Below are 24,438 nucleotides of genomic sequence, written 5' to 3' on the forward strand. Positions count from 1 at the left end.
AGGCAAGAATACTGGAGTGGGTTGTCATACCCTCCTCCAGGGGATCATCCCAACTCAGGGATGGAACCCGAATCTCTTATTCCCCCCGCACTGGCAGGTGGGTTCCTTACAAAATCTGGCGCCACACGGGAAGCCCTCCAGCAGCAGGTTGTGAGTGAGTGAAAGTCGTTCAGTTGTGTGCGGCTCTTTGCGACCCCACGGACTATAGCGCGACAGGCTTAGCCGAGTCTTATTCCCACGGCAGTGACAACTTTCCAGGGAAGCAAACGGAAGGCACGAAGACTCTCAGGACGTAGACTCAGAGCTGACAAAGCATCATGCCTGCCATATTCTACTGGTCAAGGTCAGCTCAGGTTCAAGGAGAAGGGAAACTGACCCTACCCTTGAAAGGACCTGCAGACTCACAATGCAAAGGGCGTAAGTGAGGGGATTTTGGGCCACTTTTTACTTGTGACACTAATGGATGATGATGATTATCTTCTTTTACAAAAATATATAAAGAAAGCCTGGCGTGCTGCAGTCCATGGGGTCGCAAAAAGTGGGACACGACTGAGCGACTGAACAACAATAAAGATAAAGAAAACAAGCCCAACTACGAGTCAAAAAGTGTGCCTTTCACAGGAGGATCTGCAGAAGGTGTGACTGGTATTTCAGAGCAAGAAACAACCCGTTGCAACAGTAATTAAAGATGGTCTCAAACATTCCAGCCCTCCAGGGCACACCTTCTAACCCTTCTAGACGTCTGTAGGGTTCCACACGTCTGCCTATTGGAGGTTTGGCGGGGTCATTTGGCTTTCCTTGCCCAATGAAATGTGAGAAGAAGGAATATGTACCAATTCAGTATGGGGATTTTAAGAACTAGCACATGCCCGACCTGGAGCTTCCCAGGTGACTCAGGAATAATCTGCCTGCCAATGCAGGAAACGCAGAGGATGCAGGTTCAGTCCCCAGGTGGGGAAGATCTCCTGGAGGAGGAAATGGCAACCCTGAAGAGTTTCAGGATTCTTGCCTGAGAGCCCCATGGAGAGAGGAGCCTGATGGGCTACAGTCTGTGCGGTCACAAAGAGGCAGACAATGCCTCTTTGGCCCGTCACATGTTGGCTGGGACAGCACTCATCTGAAGGGTCGACTGACTGGGGGTCGCAGGAGGCTTGCTCACCCAGCTGGCACTTGATTCTGTCTGTCAAGTGGGAGCACAGCAGGGATTTTTAACCAGAATGCCTGCATGTGGGCTCTCCATATGGTTTGGGCTAAGAAGCAAAATGAACAGTGAAATGAAACCGTTCAGAGTCAGATGGCCTGGGTTTTCATCCTCCCACCCACCCACCACCCCAACACACACACTTACTGCTCTGCAAATTGCTATTTAACCCCTCTGAGGCACAATATTAATGCTAATGCCGTTCATATCATCCCTGCTGGATGCTCATACTTTGGTTCTCAATTTCAAGTTTCAGCACAATATCCAGGTCCTTTCCAGACCCCTACTGTCCTCCATGTGGCCTAGGCCGGGCCATGACCACCTGTGGCAGATTAGATTGGGGCTCCCCAGGTGGTGCTACTGGTAAGGAACCTGCAGGAGATGTAAGAGATGAGGGTTCGGTCCCTGGGTGGGGAAGATCCCTTGGAGGAGGGCAAGGCAACCCACTCCAGTATTCTTGCCTGGAGAATCCTATGGACGGAGGAGACTGTTGGGCCCACAGTCCATGGGGAGCAAAGAGCTGGACTCAACTGAAGCGACTTAGCACACAGCAGATTAGGTTCCTTTTTGGAAACCTTCACTCCATCCACCTCATCACCTCGGAAGGAATGTACTTCTGGCACTCTATACTGGGCTTGGCCGTGTGACTTGTTTGGCCAACAGCATGATGGTACACAGAACACAGAGGCTTGACGTGTACCTGTATAGTTAAGCTCACCCTTCTGCCATCACAGTAAGAGGAACATTCCTGAGACAGACCGCAAGTGCCAAGCATTGGTATACCGGTCAAGGCCAGCCAAGATCGGTGCATCCACAAACACCTGGGGCAGCCCAGTCAAGATCAGCAAGGCAGGCAGTCACCTCCAGCCGCAGATGACCTCAGATGCACGGGACAGCCCAGCCAAGATCAGCAGAGCCTGCAGCCACAATCAGCTGACTCTCAGCGTGAGCTCAATACATGTTCGTATTGAAATGAATCAGGACACTACGGTCCTTCCCTGCCGTGTCCTCCACCTGCCTTTTGTCCGTGGAAAAAGTTTAGCCAAAGAATCAGTTTAATCAGAGAAGTGAGAAAATGCAGAAGCAGAGGGAAACAGCCCACAATACTAAATAATAATAGTTGAGTCATTAAGCATTGTCAAGGACCTTTCTCCTCAAGGGCTATGGATAATATTCTGAGCCATGTCCTGTGAGTTGTCTGGTAGATACTGAAACCCCCACCAGGTGGAAGAAGTTAACTACACAATGACCAAACTGTAGCCCTGAGACAAGCTGCCACAATTCTGAGAATTCACCTCAAGGAAATGGGAACTGGACCTGAAGGCTAACTGTACTTAGGATGACGCTAAGCAGGCCATCGATGACCCATTTCAAGGTGACTGTCAAAGCTGATTGTGTTGTTTCTCTATGGAGCCCCCTCCCTCTGTCTATGAACGCTCTTACCCACCGAATGTCAGTGGAGGGGGACAAGCAGTCTCCCCTCCTCCCCACCCCGGGTTGCTGGCATCCAAAATAAAGCAAACGTTCCTATCCACCAACCTTGCCTCTTTGTTGGCTTCTGAATGGCAAGCAGCCAGACCTCATTCACTTTCAGTTACATAAAATGTGTGTACATCAACACACAGGTTTTGGTTGTTACCCAACTATAGTTAATTACTCAATTACTACTAAATAGTTTTTTTAATATATTTGATATACTGTTGTTGTTTTAGTCACTAAGTCATGTCTGACTCTTTGTGACCCCATAGACTGTAGCCTACCAGGCTCCTCTGTCCATGAGATTTCCCAAGTAAGAATACTGGAGCGGGTAGCCATTTCATTCTCCAGGGGATCTTCCTGACCCAGGGGTCGAACCCAAGTCTCCTGCTTTGCAGGCAGATTCTTTACCGCTGAGCCAGAGGAGAAGCCCATCTGATGTGTTAAGAGACTTATATATCCACAGACTTATCATCATTACATAGCTACAGTGTGACCTCATGACCTCCATATTATTTTTATTTTATTTATGATCCATGGACCACATAGCAAGATGGCCCTGGCAAAATCATAATTAATTACCCAGACCAGATGGTAAATGCGGATGACAAGGAAGGCTAAAGGCGGTTTTGCAACCACAGAAGTTTCAGGGTCGTGTGGTTAGGGGTTAACAGGCTGGAAAAGCCCACGCTCAGGATTTCCCATGACTTGACTGGACTTCACCCAGATTTTTCCAGAGGCCAGATGACTTGTGATATTGCAACAGATCAAATGCAGAAGCGCCTCTGAAAAGCCAGTTGTTTTCTCTTGAGCCGGACATTACACACTCTCAGAAATGTATAGTAATGTCACTCTCTTCTCATTAATTTTTTTATTTTAGAAAATACAATATTTCTCATTTAAAGTGTTATGTCAAAATCTGGTTTCTGAATGTCTATCAACAGACAAATAGGTAAATAAAATGTGGTATCTGTGAATGTGGCATCAACGACATATAACTCAATCTTAAAAAGGAAGGAAAGCCTGAGACACCTACAACATGAATAAACTTTGAAAACATGATGCTAAGTGAAATGAGACAGATACAAAAGAACAAATGTTGCATGATTTCCTATACATTAGGTAGTAGAATAGGCAAATTCTCAGAGACCTGAAGTAGAATAGAAGTGACCCGGGACTGGGAAGATGAGGAATTATTGTTTGATGGCTATAGAGTTTTAATTTGGGAAGATAAAAAGATCTGGAAATGAATAGTAGTGATGGTTGCACAACAGTGTGAGTTTACTTGATGCCTCTGAACTTATATACTTTAAAAATGTACCATTTTAACCATTTATACCACCTTTCCTGGTGGCTCAGCAGTAAAGAATCCACCTGCAATGCAGGAGATGTGGGTTCCCTCCCTGGGTGGGGAAGATCCCCTGGAGAAAGAAATTGCAACCCACTCCAGTATTCTTGCCTGGAGAATCCCATGGACAGAGAAGCCTGGTGAGTAACAAAATCTGTGGGGTCCCAAGAGTCAGACAGGACTTAGCAACTAAACAACAACAAAGTTTTTGTGTATCTCTTACCACAATAAAATCAGTGCAGAAATCCAATGGACTTACCATGGTTATTTTTAAATGAATTACTAAATTTTGTAACTTCTCAATCTTAATATTTAACTTATTATTGATAGATGTAACACATATACAAAAAAGAAAAAAAACTCCTCGGTCCTCAAGAATTTTTAAGGGTGTAAAATGAATCCTGAGACTAACAAGTGTGAGAACTGCTGTTCCACGTATACCTGAGGTGAGCCTGAGTTAGCTGCCCCTGGCACTTCTCTGCAAGAATCTGCAAACTCTCAGAAATTAGTTTCTTCTGGCGCAAGTAGACACGCCCTCTGGTGGAAGTATAAGGTATTGCTTGGCAACGCAAAATTTCTGAGTCATTTGTAGCGTTGGCTGAAATTCTAAAACGGAGGCAGAGATGGTCTCATGAAATGAGGACTTTATTTCAGCATTTTAATTTTAAACTCTGAACTATGCCTCCTCTCCTGCACATTCACACACACACACAAACACACACACACATATTCATTCAGAAACCCACAGTCACATTCATGCACACAAAATTACACACAGACACAAGCAGATGTTCACAAATACAGTCACATAGACACACAGACAAGATCAAACGTACTCATTTACACACAATCTCTCACACAGACCCCCATATATACACACAGAAATACTATCACACACACAAAGGACACAGCTTCACACACAGACACACTCATATAGGCATACACACAGACACACTTTCACATGCACACATACACACTAAAAATATCGCATCGTTAATAAAGGGGACCAAGTAAATGAACATCATCCTCTATTTTTAAAAAAAGATTGTAATGGAAAATGAGTTTCTTCCCAAAGCCATTAAATAAATGTTGAACAAATAATTAAGATGAATCTAGGTTTGGCAGCGCGCCCAATTAGAGGCCCACAATCCCTTAGCTGAAGTCCTTGGGGACAGACGCATTTCAGAACTCAGAAATGTTCTAATTTTAGAAGGGCAATTCTGAGCGAATGCCGTATATTATGTAACACTCCCAGGGACTTGAAGCCGACCCCTCTCCATCAAACATGTTAATATATTTGCAGCAAAACGTGTGAAAATTCACGCCAACGGAGATAAATAAAGACTGTTAAGAATGCATATTAGCTGGTTTGCCACCATGTGAGTCTGGGCCAAAATAACCCCCAGAAGAAGAAGAAAAAAATTTTTACTTTTTTTGGTTTTCAGGGATTTTTGAAGTTCGGAATTTCAAATAAGGAATAGCGGATTCTATCCGCAGGCCCTTCACACATCATTTACCTATACTCTCGTCAATCTTCGACTTCAACTTGGACGTGAGGGAAGACGCCAGGAGCCTGGGGGACGGCGGCTCTTTAGCGCCCCTTCCTGGCAGCCCCAGTCCTTGCAGTTTGGCTGAGGAGTTGGCCTGTCTACCGGCTTGGGCCAGATACCGCGGTAGGTCCTGATTGGTCTAAATCTTCAGTGTAATCCCGCCTTCACTTAACAGTGAGTGGCTCAGGGACCCACATTTTAACCGACAGGGACAGGTTGTTGGCACAAGCATTGGCTCTTTGTCATGTGACCCAAGCTGATCCAATCAGATTGAAGGAAAGCCCTTTGACTCCAGGAGGCACCTAGCCTCCCTTATCTCTGAAGGACGGTAATGAGGAGCTCTTAGGTACCTGGATCTGTGGGCACCAGGTGAAGCCCCTTGGGGATGAGACCTGAAAGAATCGGGAACAGTTTAGATCCCTGTGGTGGCCATTGAATGGCGCTGAGCAGCTGTCCCTTTAAGAGATTCTGCTGCTGACAGCACAGCCGTCTGACAGCCCTACCACATTGGTGCCAAGACCATGCCTCCCTTGGGATCACACAGTGGGTACTTACACCAGTCCATTGCAGCCCCATCCAGGAGTCTTCTGATGGGCAATTCTTGCTCAAGGACAGCTCCATAGACACATAAACCCCACGGCACCCAGAGAGGTACAGCCAGAGGCTCCCCTGACCCATTCCCTCCTTTTTTTTTTTTTTAATATTTATTTATTTGGCTGCATCGGGCCTTAGTTGCGGCAGGTGGGATCTTCAGGATCTTTACTTGCGGCATGCAGTCTCCTAAGAGATCGAGTTCCCCACCAGGGATCGAACCCAGGAACCCTGCATTGGGAGTGCAGAGTCTTAGCCACTGGACCATCCGGGAAGCCCCTCCCTCTGTCCTTTCACAAGTGTCAGACTGATGGGTCATGGTTGCACACGTTGTAACTGTACTTCATATACTGAATTGCACAGTTCAGACTGGTGACAATAGTTACTTTTATGCCATACGTATTTCATACACACACATTTTGCGTATGATGCCTCCTTTCCATCACCACCCTTGTCTAGCCACCGTCATCCCTCATCTGACTCACCGCAGTGATCTCCTTTCTGGGCTCCCAGCTTGCGCCCCCACCCCCTACATTTCATTCCCCACGTGGCAGTAAGAGGGTCCTGTTAAGAGGATCTCTTAACAGAGGTTAAGCCTCCACCTCACTAAAAGCCAAACTCCTCACCCCGGCCCATGGGGTTCTGTACAAACTACCTCCATTCTCTTTTCTCCCACTAGCCCCCTCATTCACTCTGCTCTGACCACACTGACATCATTGCCGTTCCTTGGACAAACCGAGCACCTCCAGCCTCAGAGCCTTTGCACTTGCTCTTTGGGACCCCTAGACCACTATTACCCCAAGACCTGCAGGTCCTGCTCTCACTTCTCTGAGGCTTCTAGCCAGTAACCAGCAACTTCTTCACTCCCTATCCCCTGATTAGTTTTCTCCTTTGTGTTTATTATTACCTGACATAACACATCCATAAGTTATTCATCTCTATTTCTTGTCTGTCTCCCCACCGATATACTGGCTCCACTGAGTATAAATGTCTCCCTCTTTTGTTTGCTGTTTCCCCAATGCTTAAAATAGAGCCTGGCACACGGTAAATGCTGCATAAATATTTGTTAAATGAAAGATTAAGAGATAGGGACCAAAACGGAGCCTGAGGGGAACAGGAAGAGGGAAGAGAGACCAAACGAGGAGGGGGCAGGGAGGAGATAGGGGAGTAAGGGAAGCTGAATTAGGGGAGAGATGAGAAGGAGGGTTGGGTCAAGATGTTTAGGAGAGGGGACTTTCCTGCTGATCCAGTGGTTAAGATGCCACATTTCCAATGGGGGGCGGGAGTGGGGGGAGGGTGCATTCCATTCCTGGTCAGAGAAGATCCCACATGCCATGTGGCGCAGCCAAAAGTTTTAAAAAAAAAAAAGATGGAGGAGAAAAGTGAGGAAGGGAGAGAAATAGCTGAAGCCAGAGCATCAAAGCGGAGAGAATGAGTCAGAACAGAGTGAGGGATAGAAACAGAGACATGGAGAGACATGAGAGAGACAGAGACACACAAACGTTGAGAGACAAAGAGACAAATACAGACAGAAAGAGAAAGAGGATAGAGGAGAAGGTGGTGAGAGAGACACAGAAAAAGAGAGCAGGAAAGCGGGCTGGGAGAAGAGCGATGAGAATCAGAGAGGGGAGCCAGTGGGAACAAGGATAGAGTCCCTCCCTCTCACTCTCCATTGGCTGGTGTCCAGAGCCCTGGACTGACTGGCAATCCCTTGGGATCCAAGCTGTGGCTTTTAAAGCCCCAGGGACAGAGGAGGGTGGCTAGTGAGAACATGTCATGGTACTCTAAAGGCTTCAGATCACCAGCTTCTTCAATCCTCAGAAAAACTTTATGAGATAAATACTATGATCATCTTCATTCTACAGGACCAGAGAGGTTGGGTTAGCTGCCCAAAGTCACACAGCTAGTGAGAGGAAGAGCTGGGATTTGAACCTGAGTATGCTGGCCCCAAGATCAGTGCTCCTAACGACCATCTACTCTAACTGGAAAGGAGTGCCGGCTTCCTGAATTCCATTCATCCTGGAGACACCCTCTGGGAAGTGGTGCTGGAGGGGTAGAAGGAAGGAGGGGAGGTAAACAAATTGACATTCCTAGCTGGGTACAGATGGACAGCTGTCCTAGTCTCAAAGAGGCTCCACTTCACCATCCTAAGGAAGTCTCCAGTTCAAGGGAGGTGGTCAGACAGGAAATCACTTCCTGCTCGTAAGGTCCTATACCCTGCCCAGAGCTAGACCTTAGTCGTCTGGGTAGGAAAACGGACTCAGCCACCTCTTTTTAGCAGGACTCAGGTTGCCCTGCCTTGGTTTGCAGGCAACATTGCAGACCAGAGAGGCAGTACTAAGCTTCAAAGGCAGCTGGGTGCTTTGATAGTTTCCTCTGTGATTTCCAGAGGGGTCCTACCACCACGCCTGTCCACGCTCATCTCTCAGCTCCCAGGAATGTGAACTCATGCTCTTTCAGCAGTATCCTGACTTCTCCAGATGATTTAGCTTCCGTTCCGGACACTGTAGTTATACAAATCACAATCCTCAGAAACCCAGTTCTCGCTGAGATCACCCCATCTCTCGTCTCGTCTCCTGTGCTATTACCGGAGGCCAGCCCTTTTCTCCCCTCCAGAGGCACTTGTCCTCTGCAAGCATGCAAAAATCTGCAAAGTCCTTCATACCGTCTGACCTTCAACTACCTTGTTGCGGATAAGCGTCTTCTCCTTACCCCAACCCAGAAAATACACGATGGCGATGGAAGAAGAAAATGACACCACCACTATCCCCGCCCAGGGAAGGGGAAAACGCACACAGCCCACCCAGAGTGAGAGGCAATGCTGTGATGCCAGGAAGGGCTTGCCCTCACAATCTTGAGAGGGGAGGCCCCTCTGCAGACAACACGACAAACACAACACGAGGCAGCTGGGGCTGGAGTTTATTGCAGGTGGATAGAGGCACACGGAGGGAGAGGGTCAGGCTGAGGGCTCCGTGCACAGAATCCTACGGAGGGAGGAGCAGGAGGCAGTGATCAGTATGGGGTCTGCCTGGTGGAGGACCCGGCCTGACGGCGGAGGAGCTGCGAGGATCGAGGACTAGAGCCGGCTCCCCTTCGCCCCCCATTCTTCAGGATGACAGCTCCGCAGACGCTAGTCATGAAGAGGAAGCCAGACACCAATTCGGAACCGGCGCATCCGCGGCGAGGGCGCCGGGCTCTCGAAAGCTGGCGGTCCATCTTGGGTGAAAAGGAAGGTTACCCGGGTCCTCGGCCCCCCGCGGCCTCCTGCGTCTTCCCCAGCGTCTGGCGGCTCGGGCGGCGGCGGCGGCTGGGGTCGCTGTAGCGGCGGCGGCGGCTGCGCGGCAGCTCGAGCTGGGGTCTCGGCCCTCCAGGGGCTCCCGGGAGGCAAGAGACCGAGGCGGCAGCGGGCGCCGGGGCAGGCAGCGCACCCGCGCGGGCTCCGCACGGAGAGGACTGCGCGCTGGGCGGCGGGCCGGCTGGGGCTGCAGGGGGCCGCGTGGGAACCCAAATGAGACCGTAGTAGACAGCGAGCAACACGGCAGCCAACGAGACGCAGAGAAAGTAGGCGCAGACCGGGGCTAGGCGCAGCCAACGGCCTCGCGGGCCCTCGCTCAGCCCAGCGCCACCCGGGCTCTCGCCGCCGCCGCCCACGCAGCTCGTGCCCCGCATCCCCGCAGCCCACTCGGCCCGGAGCCACAGCCCGCACAGGGCCCGCCCCCCTCCAGGGGACCGCCTCCGCGCTAACTCTCCCTGCCCAACCCCGCCCCCGCCAGCGTGGGCACGCCCCCGAACGGGCGGGCCTCTTCCGCGCTCCAGGCCCGCCCCCTCCTCAGCCTCCGGCCAAACACTAGCAAGCCAAAGCTTAACTACAGCATTCTGACCCCGCCCCAAGCATGCAATACCTCGCTTTTTCTCAAATGTTGGTCTCGGCCCAGCCGACTCCTACCAGGCTTCGGCGTTATGCCCGCCCCGGAGCTTACCTCCGCTCTCTTCTCTCCTCTTCCCCGCGCCCTACCCATCCCCTTTCGGAACTCAAGACTTCTCCCCGGCATCTAGCTTCGCCGCTCCCTTGCCAAGCTCAAGCCTTTAAATCCTGCCCCAGTTGTAATTTGCCTTTAGCCAAGTTAAACGCTACTCCAGCATTCGATTCCACCGTCTTCTCCCCCTACCCTCATCTATCTTCAATCCAGATTCCGCCTCTTTTCTCCTCCTCACTCCACTAGTTTGAGCACCCCATTCTAAACCAAGCTCTCTGATGCTGGATTCTCATCTAAATCTGCGCTGTGGTTCTACCTCACGTCCTAACACCTTTCCTTGTTTTAAACTCCATTAAAATGCGGGCCCCAAACATCCTAACCACGCCCCTCGTTGGACGCGCCTCTTCCTCCATATTTTGTCTTCAGATCTAAATTCAGACCCCGAAGCTCCAGCTCCGCCCCACAACCCAGTCACGCCCCCTCCCCAGCTCCTCCCCCACCACCCTCAATTTCTCCCTCTCTAAAGCCATAGGGTCAATGGGCTCCGGGGAGGACAGAGCACAGCTCGGAGATCCAGACTAAGCCCCTCCTGCCTCCCCCTCCCCATCAAGGGGGGGAAGCGTCAGTCCCCTCCCAGCAGCGTCTTCAGGAATTCGGGGAGGCCTGTGGGAGGGGGGAGGGAAGACGTATCAGGGGGGTGAAGGAAGAAAGAGCCCCTTCCTCCCGCCTCTGCCGCCATGGACAAGCCCGCCAAGCACAGCAACCCAGCCTGGCCCCGCCAGAAATACAGTTCAAAGGTTAGCGGAAGCACTGCGTTTAATAGGGACCAGTTCTGCGGCCGGGGAAGTCAGGTCCTTCAAGAGTCACTGGTTATTAAGCCATGCCCCAGATGTAAGTTCCTGGAGGCGGAAAACGGCCCGGGGAACTGGCACCTACACCCCCATGGCCTCCAAAAGTGGGTAACTCGGGGATGTCTCAGCCACCCTTGTGCCACGGCGCCCCCTATGTGTGAGCCTGGACTATTGCCCTGGCCCCACCCGGTTCACTATCCCTGGCTCCTCCCCCCGCCCTTACATTTAACCCTCTCCTGGCTGAAGTGGCGGAAGCTGAGGGTAGAGGAGTGAGGCGGCGGAAGGTTAGTGCAGAGCGCAGAGGGCGCAGTCGGCGGAGGCCGCAGTCGGCGGGCGCGGTCAGCGGGCGGCCCCCGGTGGCGAAGCGGCCGCCACCACTTTGCAGAAACGCACCCTCTCGAAGTCGGCGATCTCTGCCGTCTCTTGGCCCTCGGGGTCCGCCTCTGCGAAGAGAAGAGGCGGTCACCTGAGGGCAACAGTAACCCCGCCCCCCACCGCCGGCCCCCGGACACCCTAGCCCCGCCCCTCCACCCCACCAAGCCTGGCTGCCGCCCACCCTGCGTTAAGCGGTTTACGAGTCTCAGGCTCCTTTAATCCTCGGAGAGGATCTACGCAGACACACACACCCACAACAGATCCCTGTTTACCATCGAATACATAATCTGACAGAGCGAGATCGCAGTCACGTGACCCAAAGACAAAGCGCTTCGGGTACCCCGACCTCAGCCGCCATCCCTAAACTCTGTCCTCTCTCATCCCAGCCTCACCCCCACGGACATAAGCCAACCTCTAGCAAGCCTGCCCTACAGGATCTACCTCCACTTCCCTTGCCCACCTTCTGAGTCCTAACCAGACCTTCCTTGGCTATGCCCCCAAGTCCTAACCCCTACTCCTTGGGAAGGTCGGAGGTCCACAACCCGGCTTCCGCCTGGTGGAGGTGGAGACTGGGTTCTGCCTGTTGCTCCAAGTCCGCTAGACTCCACAATTTTTACCCCAGTGTGTTATGTATTTCTATTCTAATTGACCCCATTTACTAATTTACACCTCAAAACTGTAACCACGCCCACAGCTAGATCCCTTACTCCTCCCCGGTTCTTTATTTTTAAATAGACCGATTTGTAGTTCAAATCCTGCTCTGAGCTCGTATCAATTTAACCCACCCCCTTGTTTCTAGATTACTTTGCAGAACCCCTGGGGTAGCCCTCAACCTCCTAATCCCACCCTGGCTCCACCCACTCACCCCCAAACACACTCAATTCCTAGTGACTCGGCCTCTGGGAAGTCCTCCCTATAGCTCCACCCCCTTGACCCTGGATTCGTTCCCACCCAGCAGCTCCCCCCTTCCCCCATCCCCGGGCCAGCAGCTACCCCACACCCATAATGGAGACGAATCCACTCCATTCTACTGCCCCCAAACTCTCCTCCCCTCAACCCAAGAGGAATCAGAAGGAAAGCCACCTCCACCACCCCAGCCACTCCCCCAACCTGGAGCTGCCTCAGACCCCTCCTCTTCAGCTTTCTGGGTTCCTGGGGCGCTGGGCCCACTCTCCAAGGAGGCAGGGACTGGCTGGTCACCTCCTGGGGAAGGGGGAGGCCCAGTCAAGCCCATTCCCCTCCAAATACCGCGCCCCACCCCCCAACCAAGACAGAAGGCTCTGGGGGAGTGAGAGGGGGTTTAAGGACACACGTGGGAAGTGTCATTTGAGGAAGTGATCTCTTTATTGGGGAGGGCGCTCTGAATGGCTCAGGGCAGGGCAGGATCTGGGGGTGGGCCTTCTAGAGACAGGCATGGACTGTCCCCCCTAGCCACCAGGGCACACGGGGTCCCAGGGTCCTGAGGGTCCCCCATGCACCCCTCGAGCACACACACAAGCAGCCAGCTTCATGCATTTTCAAACGGCCAGGCCTCACCCGGAGAGACAGCATCTGCCGGGTGGGCGGTCCGGGGAGAATTCAGCTCCATCTCTTCACCCCAGTCGGACACAGGGTGGTGGCCCCCGGGGGGCGAGAAGGGGCTGGAAGGTGTGGCAGGGGCCTGGGGGAGTGGCAGGGGCTCTTCCGGCCTGGCGGGCTCTTTGTCACTGTGTTCCCTGGTGGGGCTCCCGCTGGGGCTCCCACTGGGCTCAGCCTCCTGGGGTTGGTGATCTCCGGCTGGTTCTTCCTCCTCATCATCAGCCTCCTCTTCTTCCTCGATCTCCTCCTCGTCATCCTCACTCACGTCTTCCCACTCCTCATCCTCTCCATCCTCCCCTTCATCCTCGCCCTCCTCGCCTTCATCCTCAGGAGGCCGATGGGCAGGGGCCAGGGTCTCAGGCAGCTATGAGGAACACGAGGCAGGTCAGGGAGAGGCTGCAGGCCACAGGCACCCCCACACCGTGCTGCCTGCCAGGAGCTGAGAGCCTGCCCTACCTGCGTGGGTGCCTCCTTGGGGAGAGCAGGTTGCGGGGGCTCGGGAGCTGCGGACACGGCCTCCTTCGTCTCCCAGCGGTCATCGTGGTCACTGGAGGGGACAGAGGAAAGGAATAAAGCCCAGATGGACAGGAGGAAGGGGCTTCCCACCCTAGGCTCATCCCCAGACACAGAGCTGCAAGATTCAACAGGTGGAGAGAGCGGGTCTTCGGGATTTCCAGACAAGGAGCCGGCAGGCTAGAGCACCGAGGAGGAAACAGGGCGTGTGTCCCGGGTGTCAGAGGTGACCAGGCAGAGAGGGGCCAGGTGGGCAGAAGAGACGGGTGGGAGGGCAGGAGGGGACAGATGAGGCTAAAGTGACAGCCAGGCCCCGACGCCCCCGAAACCAAGTGCCTGACCCACAGGGAGACGAGTGCCCAAGAGACAGACAGGGCCAAGAAAGGACAGAAATATCCCCCAAACCCACAAGCCAGAGAACAACCAGGGGTAGAGCCACACAGTCCCGCTGGGGTTGTGCATGTGCAAGGGGAAGGGGCCCCCACCTGTAGGCACGGGGCGCTGCCTTAGGCTGGGGTCGGCTGCTCTTCTTCTTTCTGCGGCTGACCTCAGTTTTGTGCTGGGACAGGAACTCCCTGAAAGTGGGGGGCTTGGGGGGCCGGGCCCAAGCCTGGTCATCTGCAATAAAACCCAGGGGAAGTTGGGGGTAGAGGGCACAGTATAAGGTATCCCTACCCCACCCTGCCCCAACCCCCCCAGCCTAGCCAGCTGCCTCACCCTACCCAAGAACTCCCACTCACCATAGCGGTGGGATGGTTCCAGGGCCACGGCTGGGCCATCCTTGAACCTTGGGAAAGAGAAAAGGGTGAGCAGGCAGCTGGTCGCACAGGGAGAACAGGTAGGGCGGGAAGAGTCATCGGGGGAGGTAGGGGCCACAGTTAGAAATCAAGATCACAGACCGCAAGGTCATCAACCTGGATGGGGGAGCGTGTCACTGATTAAAGCTCAGGATCAGGTGAAAGACAAAAGGCACATGTGACGTGGTAGTACAAACAGAAAAATGATCAGTATTTGACAGCAATTCCCCACCTCAACAAGAATGTACAAGTTCAACATCCCCAGCTTCCTGTCCAGCCTCAGCTCCATCACTCTCTCTCACCTCCCGAGCTTAGCAAGTTCTCCTACCACAGAGGTCCTGCCTCACGACATTTGCACATGCTGCTCCCGGGGCTCGCTTCCTCCCATCTCTCTGGGGCCCGCTCCGTTACCTCCTTCAGGCCTCAACTTAGAGGCCTTCCTAACCTTTCCAATCACGTATTATTACATACATTGTGTTGCGTGCTAAGTTGCTTCAGTCATGTCCAACTTTCTGCGACCGCATGGACTGCAGCCCACCAGGCTCCACTGTCCATGGGATTCTCCAGGCAAGAATACTAGAGTGGGTTGCCGTGCCCTCCTCCAGGGGGTCTTCCTGACCCAGGGATTGAATCCTCATCTCTTATGCCTCCTGCATTGGCAGGTGGGTTCTTTACCACTAGCGCCACCTGGGAAGCCCAATTACATACGTTATCTAGGTCTGAAACAGTAGCCTCCAACCCTCTCCATACTCTGCTTCACTATTCTTCAGCATGTGACATTAGCTCTATTCACTGCACAATTTGCTCTATTCAATGCAAACGTGAGCCTTGCTGCAGGCTGCTGTGGGGACCTAAGAGGACTTTCTCAGTCTTAAGCCCAAGAACATCTCCACAAAAGCTCACCTGCCTCCCCTTCAGAAACATCAGCTACGATAGCTGTGCAAAATGTTTCTCACACTGGCAAAGGCTTAGCTCACAATCCAAAAATAAATGCTCCGACCTCCAGGCACACAGACAAGATCCTCTTTCTTTAGCCAGCACTGTGGCAAAGGATAGAGGAAGATGTAAAAACGACAGCTGTCCATCTTAAGATTGCCATTCAGCAGGTCTTCCAGAATCTTTTCCACCTTTGCTATGGCAGTCAACCCTCCTGTGGATGATGCCTTCGCTTTAAGTTTGACTAATGGGATGTTTCCTGGGACCCGAGAGGCGACAGAGTCAGACCTGAGAATAGTAATGCCACCAGGATAAGGTGCTTGGGCAGGTGGGGGACACGGTGAAAGGGATGACAGAAGGATGCCAAGGGGTCATTGCTATAATTCTTCACGCCCTCCCTGCATGAGAACTCACATCCGCACCCTTGGCTGTGGAATCACTGCAGTACTATCAAGTTGACAGAGTGTAATTTCCTGCCGCAGCAAGGTGGGGTCTGCTGGCTAACAGACGGGGAAGTGTCTCACTCTCCCTCCTGCACATCTGCTAATACTATGGCCAGTGCTTCCCCCAGCAGCCCCTTCCCTCAGCGCGAACCCCAGAATGTACACGTGCAGGGCGGAAGTGAGTTCAACCCCAGCTGGACCCACAGCTTCCAGTCCAGCCTGAATCAGGCCAACTTAGAAGACCAGTGAGCACAGGAGAAAGTAATGTTTCGGGACTTCCCTGGCGGTCCAGTGGTTAAGAATCCACCTTCCAGGACAGAGGATTTGGGCTCAATCCCTGGTCGGGCAAGCTAAGACCCTACAGGCCCCGGAGCAACTAAGCCTGCTTGCCACAAGAGCTGAGCCCAGGCACCCTGGAGCCTGCAGGTTACAATGAAGAGCCTGCACATCATAACTAAGTCCCGACGCAGCCAATACATAAATAAATAAATGGTTGTAAAAAACCGTATGGCTGAGTCCTTTTGCTCTTCACCTGAAACTATTACAACATTTGTTGTTACACTCGCTATACCCTAATACAAAATGCTTTAGGTGTTTAAAAAAAAAAAGGAAAAAGAAACGCTTTTCTGTGCCCTGAGATTAGGCAATGCTCACTCAGTGTTACCTAGCCCGTGCTAACCGATACACAGGATGAGAAACCCGAGATAGGCCAAGGAGCCAGAGGTCAGGGCCAAGGTCGAGGAGCCCCACGGGCGCGGACAAGGCAGAGACTCACATGCCATCCGTCTTCTCCGCGTCCCACTCCCGCCGCCACTGGCCGGTGGGCTTGCGGTGCCTCTGCAGCCGCTCCTGGTCGATCTTCTCCCGCTCTTGCTTCCAGCGCAGGTACTCAGATCGCTCTCGGCCAGTCATGGAGAGCGTCATGTCCCCGGCGCCGCCCAGGCCGGCCCTGCGGCCCTGCCCCAAGCAGATGGGTAGTCACGGCTCCGCCCACCACTCTCACCCCTGCACTCCTTCCCCGAAGCCTTCTAAGCCCCTGGGAAGAGCCCGTGGAGTATGGCTCTGGGGCAACCATCAACTAGAGGGAAGCCTGAGCACGGGGCTGCAGCCTCTTCCTGCTCTGTGCCTGGCATTCAACATACATCCCTCCCCGTGGAACCCAGAGACAGGCTGCTGGACTACAGTTGTGGCCCAGCCGCCCGCACCCACCTGCCGCTCCTGCTCGAGGCCATAGCGCACCCGCTCGAAGTCAGGGCCCCCCCAGTTGCGCCCGTGCCGGCGGCTGCCTTCCCGGCGGTCCCGCTCAGGCTCCTCCAGGGGCCCACTGCGTCGCCGGGGGTCGTCCAGGAAGTTCCGCACCGGGTTGGGCTCCAGCACGCCTTCCTGCGGGCATGCGGAGTTGGTTGGGGGTGGGGGTGTTGGGGCGCTCCCCCGACCCGGCAGCTCCACCCCACCGCCAGGTGGTGCCCGTGGCACTGACCCGCTGGTTGCGCTCGTACTCTGCAATCTTCTCCATCTCCTCGTTCATCTTCTCGATATTCTGCTTCCGCCGCTCCTCCCACTCCTTGTTTGCGGGAGGAGGGGAGGACAGAGAGAGACACACAGGGCGTCAGAAAGAACCACTCAATCTGAGCGTTCGTCACCATCTGAGGCTCTCTCCTTAGACCTGTTATGCAAGGAGACCCTGGCTGGCACCTGGACACTGGCTCTCTGCACGTCCTGTCAACAGTTAACCAGTAAGCGGGGCTCCACGTGCCCAGACTTTTTCTGCAAATACAGTGTATGCTGAACACCCACTTTCCTTCTACGAATTTGGTGTGTGTACTAGCCAGAGGGGACCTATGTGACCAGCCTCGGATAAGTAGCCTGGGTACTAGCTCTCTAATGAGTCCCCAGTAGATGAACTTTGACATATGTTGTCAATGAAGAACAATTAAGTGCAGCCTGTGTGTCTTTGGGCTTCCCTGGTAGCTCAGTGGTAAAGACTCTGCCTGCCAATGCAGGAGACACAGGTTTGACCCCTGGGTGGGGAAGATCCCCTGGAGTAGGAAATGGCAACCCACTCCAGTATTCTTGCCTGGAAAATCCCATGGACAGAGGAGCCTGGCGGGCTACAGCCCACGGGGTCGCAGAGTCAGACACAACTTAGTGACTAAACAACAATTTGTGTCTCCACTGGACGCAGACTCTTGGAAGCTAGCACCTAGTATCCTCCAGACTCTGGCTCATGAGCCATTTTGCTTTCTATTCTTTCCCTGTAATAAATCTCAGTTGTTAATCCTTCTGGCAAAATGCTGAGCCTGGCAGAGGGGTTGGGGACCCCTCAACAACTGCCACAGTAACAACTTGACAGATGGCCAGGTGATCCCCACCATCCATTCTCCTCCCTTTCTTAGGTAACAACTCCCCCCACCCCGGGTGGTAACAGAATTTTAGATGAGCATGTGCCCAAGATGCTGGAAACACTTGCATCTCCAAGACTGAGCATACGAGAGAGAAATAAACTTCCATTTGATTAATGCCATGGCACTTTGGGGTCTTTCTAAACATCCTTAAGCAACATACATTGAGCGCTTAATCTGAAGGTTTCTATGCCTGATGTCACACGATGCTTGTAAAAACCTTTAAACCTGATTTTCATTCCTACTTAAGAGTGAGAACTGGAATCTCCTAGAGGGGAAGTGAGCTGCCCGAGGACAGGGAACTCATAGAAAGTTGTCCCCTAAGCCACCAGGCTGGGCAACTTCCCACTCTGCTCATCTGCGTGGTGGGGTGCGGAGAGCAGGTACAGTAGGAACCTCACTGCTCCCTACCAATTAATTCAGGGAATGACCCAGAGAGAGCATGTGCGCACGCACACACGAATGAGGAAAGCATGCGTGCTGGACAGAACCCACCAGATACCACCAAAAAGAGACAAAGGGAAGGGAAGGCAGATGACCAAGCACACAGCAGAGCACAAAACGGGAGACAGAGACAGGGAGAGTACCCACAGCGCTGGTCTGGGGGAGAGAAGAAGAAAGGGAAAGAGATGAAAAAGAGCCGGAGCGAGGGTCCAAAAAAGAAAACAAAGACAGTAAACAATGGATGAAGGAGAAAATCCATTTGAGGGCAAAACAGAAAGAGCAACAGGACAACACTGAGCGTCCCCAACGGACTTCAGGCAGACGTCAGCCCCCTCGGCTCCTACCTTGGATTTGCGGTCGGCAATCGAGGCATCGCCACCTCCAGAGAGATGAGGGGAACCCCTGCCCCGACCCCTCCGGCCGCGGCCCCCAGCACCTCCCCGAGGCTGCTCCCCGGGACTGTCTTCCCAGCTGCGGGATGTCCGGCCCATGCCTGCCCGGCCTCCGTGCTGAGGGGGGATCCGGCCTCCCTTGCTGACCCCTGGAGGCCGAGGGGTCCCTGGAGACCTCCGGGAAGGACCCAGGTTCTTCTCCTGGAAAGGGGGGAAGGGGGAAAGATCACTGGGGCAGGGGGACCAGGACACTGCAGGCCCAGAGGGCGGCTGCCAGGGTCGAGGCCCCACAGGCCTGGGGCAGCGGGGAAGGCTCTTAGGTCTCACTCTCACCCCCCGCCCTCACGAGGGCCACCCTGGCGTGGAGCTCACCACTGCCACATTCTCCTTCTCCACCGAGCGGCCCTTCCGGGGACCTGTCACCGCTACTCCCTCCAGTTCAGCTTTCTTCCGATCCTCCTCAATCTCCTGGGAGACCAGAGAGAGTGGCTATCAGGAGTCCTGTGTACCGGCCAGATTCCCACAGTCCCCTGAATATCCCCAAGTCGGCCCCAGCGCAGACCTCTGTCTGGAGCTCTAGACAAGAAAGCTGGTCACTTCTTCCCTCTAAGCGCACCAGGCGGTTCCCCTGCCCAGACCCTCTGAGCCAGAGTCAAAGGCTCCCCCACAGCCACTGGGGCTCCACAGGGCGTGCTCTTGTTACCACCCCATCCTCATCTCCCACTCTCTCCTCTCGCTCACTGTGACCCTCTCACTGTGCCTGGAACATACCAGGTTCAAACCTGCCTCAGGGGCTTTGCACCTGCTGTTCCCTTGGCCGGAAATGCCCCTTCTCCATAGATTCTCCAGTCCCCCACCTCCTGCAGGTCTCTGCTCAAAGGTTCCCTTCTCAGGAAGGCCTTCCCTGATCAGCTCGCCTGCCATACTCCACACACCACCCCGCCCTCCCCCCGCCCCCTTCACAACATGACAGTATGTCTATTTTGCTTCTTATCTGGTTCCTCCCCATAACAGAATCTACTCTGAATCAGGGATATCTGTCTGTTTTGTTCACTGATGTATACCCCAAGCCTGGAACACTGCCTGGCACACAACAGAGGCCCAACATCCTTTTTAACTTTTTTTATGAATGAATGCATGAAGAATGAATAAATGAAACCTACTCCTCCTCCTACCTCAGGGACAGCCCCAACACCTACTCTGGCACCTGTGACAGGGACCTAGGCTTCATCCTGGAACCTCTCCTCACCTCCCGCCACCGCCCATCAGTCACTGAGTCCCTCCCAACAGCCCTGTCCCAGGCCAGGCACCTCCTCTCCATACGGCCCCGCACCCCTCGCCCCCCGAGAAGACCCTGCCCCAGTTTCCTGTCTCCAGTGTCCTCTCCTCCCATCTTCCACCACACAGCAACCAAAGGAGTCTTCCTACAAACCTATTCTGACCTGGCCCCACTTCCACTCAAAGCCCTCGATGGCTCTCCAGTGTCCTTAGGGAAAAGTCCAAACTCTTAGCCTTATGGCCTACTGGGCCCTGCGTGGCCGGGCCCCAGCAGGTCTCTGCAGGTCAATATCCTCCATCTGACCCTCCAACTTTAAGCTCCAAGTTTCTGCACAAACTGTCCCCTCTGTGCGGAGTGTTCTGCTCTCCTTTTCAGCTAGCTGGGACTTCCCTGCTGGTCTAGTGGTTAGGACCCCGTGCTCCACTTCCATGGGCCTGGGTTCAGTCCCTAGTCAGGGAACTAAGACCCCCACAAGACATGCGGTGCAACAACAAAAAAAGACCGACTAACATCTACTCACCTTTTGAGTCTCAGAATCCCCTCCTCCAGGAAGTCCTCCTTAATATCCCCCAGGCTGGGTGAAGAGCCCCACCTGGGCTCTCACAGAACCCTGAGCTCCTCCATCCCAGGCTGGCCCACTCGCTCATCACTGACTGAAGCCATGGCTGGGGCCCTACTGGCCTGTGAGCCCTGGAAAGGCAGGCCCGGGGTCCCCTCCATCACCGCTGCCGCCACAGTGCCACTGAGCAATGGGCCCTGGTGAATATTTGTGAACGAACAAACCAATGATGGAATGAAAGGAGGAATCCCAGGCTAAGGCCCTCGGCTTTTACCCTGACAGTGATGAGGAGTCATGAAAAGGTTTTAAGAAAGGAGAGGTGAGGGAAACTCACTGCGGGGAGGAGAGGGGATGGGGTCTCCCAGGGCGGGGCTAGGGCACCTGGTAGCGCCGGATGAGGGCCTCATTCTTCCGCCGAAGAGCCTCGATCCTCTTGTCCAGCTCAGCATCCTTCTCCTCCTTCGATTTCAGATCCAGTGCGGCTGACTGAGAGGGGCGGACAGATAAGAGGCTGGAAACCTCTACCTGCCCCAGGGTCTGCGGGCCAGGAACCTCTCCTCCCAAGCCCCCTGCCCCAAAGCTCAGATCTCAAAGACCCCACTTTTCTTCTCACCATTCCACTGGCAGGGTGGGGCCTGGGTCCCAGCAAACCTCCCCTGCAGAATCTGGACACAGCACTGGGGGCTCCTGAGGGCAGAGGGAACAGAAGGACTAAGGCCAATGGCTCCACTCAATCTGTCTCTTCCTGTTCCAGACTGGGGGCTCCTCAAATGCGCACACACACCCCTTCACTCCAAAGGACACACACACACTCTCCCTTCACTATAAGGGACACACACACACACAGACACACACCCTTCACTCCAAAGGAATTCTCACCCTCACTCCCAGTCCCTCTTCTTGTAGCCCCTCTTCTAGCCCACTCTCTACCAGGAAAAGTTTAGACTCAGTACTCTCAAGAGGGTTTTGGACCCATCCATTCCTCTGTAAACAATGTAGTCACACACACCCTGGGAAAGTTCTGGGCCCGCCCCACCACTTAGGGAAACACCCCACACTGCTCCCTTCAAAATGAAAATCCTAGTTCAGTCTCCACACCCCTGTGCTGGGAGTTTAAAACCCAGGCCTCTACCCCAAGAGAGCTTTAGGATGAGCCTCTCCCACGACCTAAGCAAGAAAGTCCGACTCCCCCTGCTCAACCTGGTGCTGCTTACATCCCGTTTAATAATCTACACCTAACACTTCCCCAGGCATTTCAGCAACGTCTTATAACCCTACACTCAAAAAATAGTCCGAGCCCCATTCCTATTCGTTGCCCCTACCCTCAGGGATATTAAAGCCCCGCCCCCAGCACCCCAACAAAGATTCCTCCAACCCAGGCTTCCCGGGTCTGGTTTGGCCTCCTGGGTGAATAGCCTCCCCGCCCAGACGCAGACAAAACCGCCCCGCCCTCACGCGGCTTTCTAGGGAAAGGCTCCAGTCTCCACCCGGTCCGGAACGCCACAGCCCCGCCCCGAAGAGAGGCAAACTTTCCGGCCCCGCCTTTCCCGCCAAACCTCTGACCCCGCCCACATGCGCGTCACTAACCCCACCCTCTTCCGGCGTCCGACCGCCCCGGCCAACTTCCTGGCCCCGCCCACAGGAGCCCCAGGCAGCAGCCTAAACCCGCCCCCTCCTCCTCGCCTTCTGGCACCGGTCCCGCCCCCGGCTCACCAGCCAACACTTTGGCCCCGCCTCCGATTTGCTGAGCCCAGCCTCTGGTCACGCCCCCTGTCTCCGCCCCCGCCCCGCACGTCAGTGTCTGGCCCCTTACCCAGAGCCCCTAAATTTTGGCTCAGGGGCCGATTCCTGCGAAACTTTTTGGCTCCGCCCTACCGGCGCCTGGCCCCGCCCCGACCCTCAGGTCAGCCCCTGGCCCCGCCCCTGACTTCCTGGACCCACTGCAGGACGCGCGAAACTTTCCGGCCCCGCCCCTAGTCCACGGGGTAATACTTGGCCCCGCCCCCAGCCCCAGCATAACTTTTTACGGGCCCGCCCCAGCTGCCCACCAAAGCTCCGGATGCGTCCGGAGCCCGGCCCACCCAGGCCCTGCCCCGCCGACGGCCCGCCCCCTCAGCACCCTTCTAGCTTCCCATGTGGGCGTCCAGTCCCCGCCCCCCGCGGAGTACTCTGACCCCGCCCCCGCGGGCGGCGGGCTACCCCGCCAGCGCCGGCGCCCGCTCCCCCCACGTGGGGCGTCAGGCCCCGCCCTCTCCGGGCGCGCTCCCGGCCCCCTCCCCCGGTCACCTGTCCCGGAGACCCCGCGGCGTCCGCGACTCCGGCTCCGTCGGCCTCCGCGTCTGCAGCTCCCGGGCCACGCGCGTCACTTCCGGCCTGCACCACGTGAAGAAGGGAACTAAAACGGGTTACTTCCGGTCTTGCAGGCCTGTTTCCGGGAGCCTTAAAGGCGCGGTGCTCCTCCCCGCCAACACCCCCTCCTCTCAACCCCCCACGCCGGGTGGAGGCGGGAGTGGGTTGAGCGGGCGCACAGAGTGTTCTGCAAGCTTGTTCTACTGTCTTCTACCTGCATGACCTCCTTCCAGGGAAAGGAAACACCATCCTCTCTCTGGTCTCTATTTGCGTCTCCTCTTTCCTGGTTCGTACAAGTAGGTGCCAGGCACTGGACTGACTCCTGGAAGCCTGACCTACCAGCTTGTGCTGGGAAGTGGGCGGGGGTCCCCCACCCTCCTGCCAGTGAAACTTTATAGTTAGTTGTAGGAGCTCACAGTTTTCAATGGAAAGAATCTCTTCTTCATCCTCTGAATCAGCCCTGAGTGCCAGCTCTGTACTAGGGGGATAGGGAAGTGGGGGTTAAGATGATGAACAAGGCAGACCCCACCCCTGGACTCTTGAGGGAAGGCACAAGTACATGTGAAATGACAGAAAACAGAACTGTGGGGATGTCTTGTGAGAGAGATGAGGCTAGAGTGAGAGGGGGTGGCTGTCCAGGCAGGGGACACAGCCTGTGCAAAGGCCCTGTGGTGAGTGAACTGGTGCTTCTAGGGAACTGGAAGATGCTCAGAGGAGGACCTACTGGGTTTTGCTACAGAGTCAAGAGGGTTACATACATTAAACAAAGCTTAGACATAATTTACCTATTGTTGCAAGTGACGATAAATGCTATGGAACACCCTTACAGGAGGTGATGACAGTTGTAAGTGAGCAGACCAGATTTCCTGAGATTGCGGATAAATTTAGTTTGTGGTCTAAAACATGGGAAGGGAAAATACCTGGCAATCCACTGCCCCTATATGGTTACCATTAACAGCCTTTCAGAGACCTTCTCTACACATATAATTTAATTCTCTTAAAATTCCCCAAGAATTCCCTGGTGGGCCAGTGGGTAGGACTGGGTGCTTTCACAAATGGGGCCCACGTTCAATCTCTGATCAGGAACTAAGATCCCACAAGCCTCGAGGCACAGGCACAGAAATAAATAGATAAATAAAAATTTTTCAAATGCCTCCCAAAGTCACTGCATCACCGGCTTCAGTCGTGTATTCAATTTCGCCTCTTTGAGGTCTTCCTTGAAACCACTCGTTTGAAAATTTCGAAACCTCCCATGCTTTTCTCTTTCAGTTTTATGTCTCCGTCTTACTGTTTACCCCCTAAACTACCGTGTTTCACTTTATTCTCTTGCTGTTCGGCCTCTAAGTCATGTCCGACTCTGCAACTCCGTGGACTGCA

General features: G+C 54.2%; 2 protein-coding genes across 4 annotated transcripts; both read right to left on the reverse strand.

Annotated features, from left to right (window-relative positions):
* Positions 1 to 9,068: 9,068 nt before the first annotated feature.
* INAFM1 (InaF motif containing 1) lies at positions 9,069 to 9,913 on the reverse strand. The gene has a single exon (XM_040252445.1). It carries the CDS (start codon positions 9,833 to 9,835, stop codon positions 9,401 to 9,403), a length of 435 nt encoding a protein of 144 aa, XP_040108379.1. The 5' UTR covers positions 9,836 to 9,913; the 3' UTR covers positions 9,069 to 9,400.
* A 366-nt stretch (positions 9,914 to 10,279) lies between these two features.
* CCDC9 (coiled-coil domain containing 9) lies at positions 10,280 to 23,104 on the reverse strand. 3 transcript variants are annotated; one of them, XM_040252441.1, is made up of 15 exons: positions 22,999 to 23,104; positions 21,326 to 21,399; positions 21,094 to 21,198; positions 19,247 to 19,342; positions 18,827 to 19,075; positions 17,117 to 17,200; positions 16,846 to 17,019; positions 16,412 to 16,593; positions 14,201 to 14,247; positions 13,946 to 14,078; positions 13,404 to 13,494; positions 12,906 to 13,311; positions 12,480 to 12,572; positions 11,388 to 11,437; positions 10,280 to 10,806 (listed from the first exon to the last, which is right to left on the reverse strand). In XM_040252441.1, the coding sequence occupies exons 2-15, from the start codon at positions 21,326 to 21,328 to the stop codon at positions 10,789 to 10,791; spliced, it is 1,731 nt and encodes a 576-aa protein (XP_040108375.1). In that variant the 5' UTR covers positions 21,329 to 21,399; positions 22,999 to 23,104; the 3' UTR covers positions 10,280 to 10,788. The 3 variants fall into 3 exon arrangements, with proteins under 3 accessions (XP_040108375.1, XP_040108376.1, XP_040108377.1); XM_040252442.1 differs by lacking the exon at positions 22,999 to 23,104 and adding an exon at positions 22,088 to 22,284; XM_040252443.1 differs by lacking the exons at positions 10,280 to 10,806; positions 11,388 to 11,437; positions 12,480 to 12,572 and having other exon boundaries at positions 12,690 to 13,311.
* Positions 23,105 to 24,438: the final 1,334 nt, after the last annotated feature.

This window comes from Oryx dammah, unplaced genomic scaffold (assembly GCF_014754425.2).
Source record: "Oryx dammah isolate SB20612 unplaced genomic scaffold, SCBI_Odam_1.1 HiC_scaffold_13, whole genome shotgun sequence".
NCBI classification, from domain to species: domain Eukaryota; kingdom Metazoa; phylum Chordata; class Mammalia; order Artiodactyla; family Bovidae; genus Oryx; species Oryx dammah.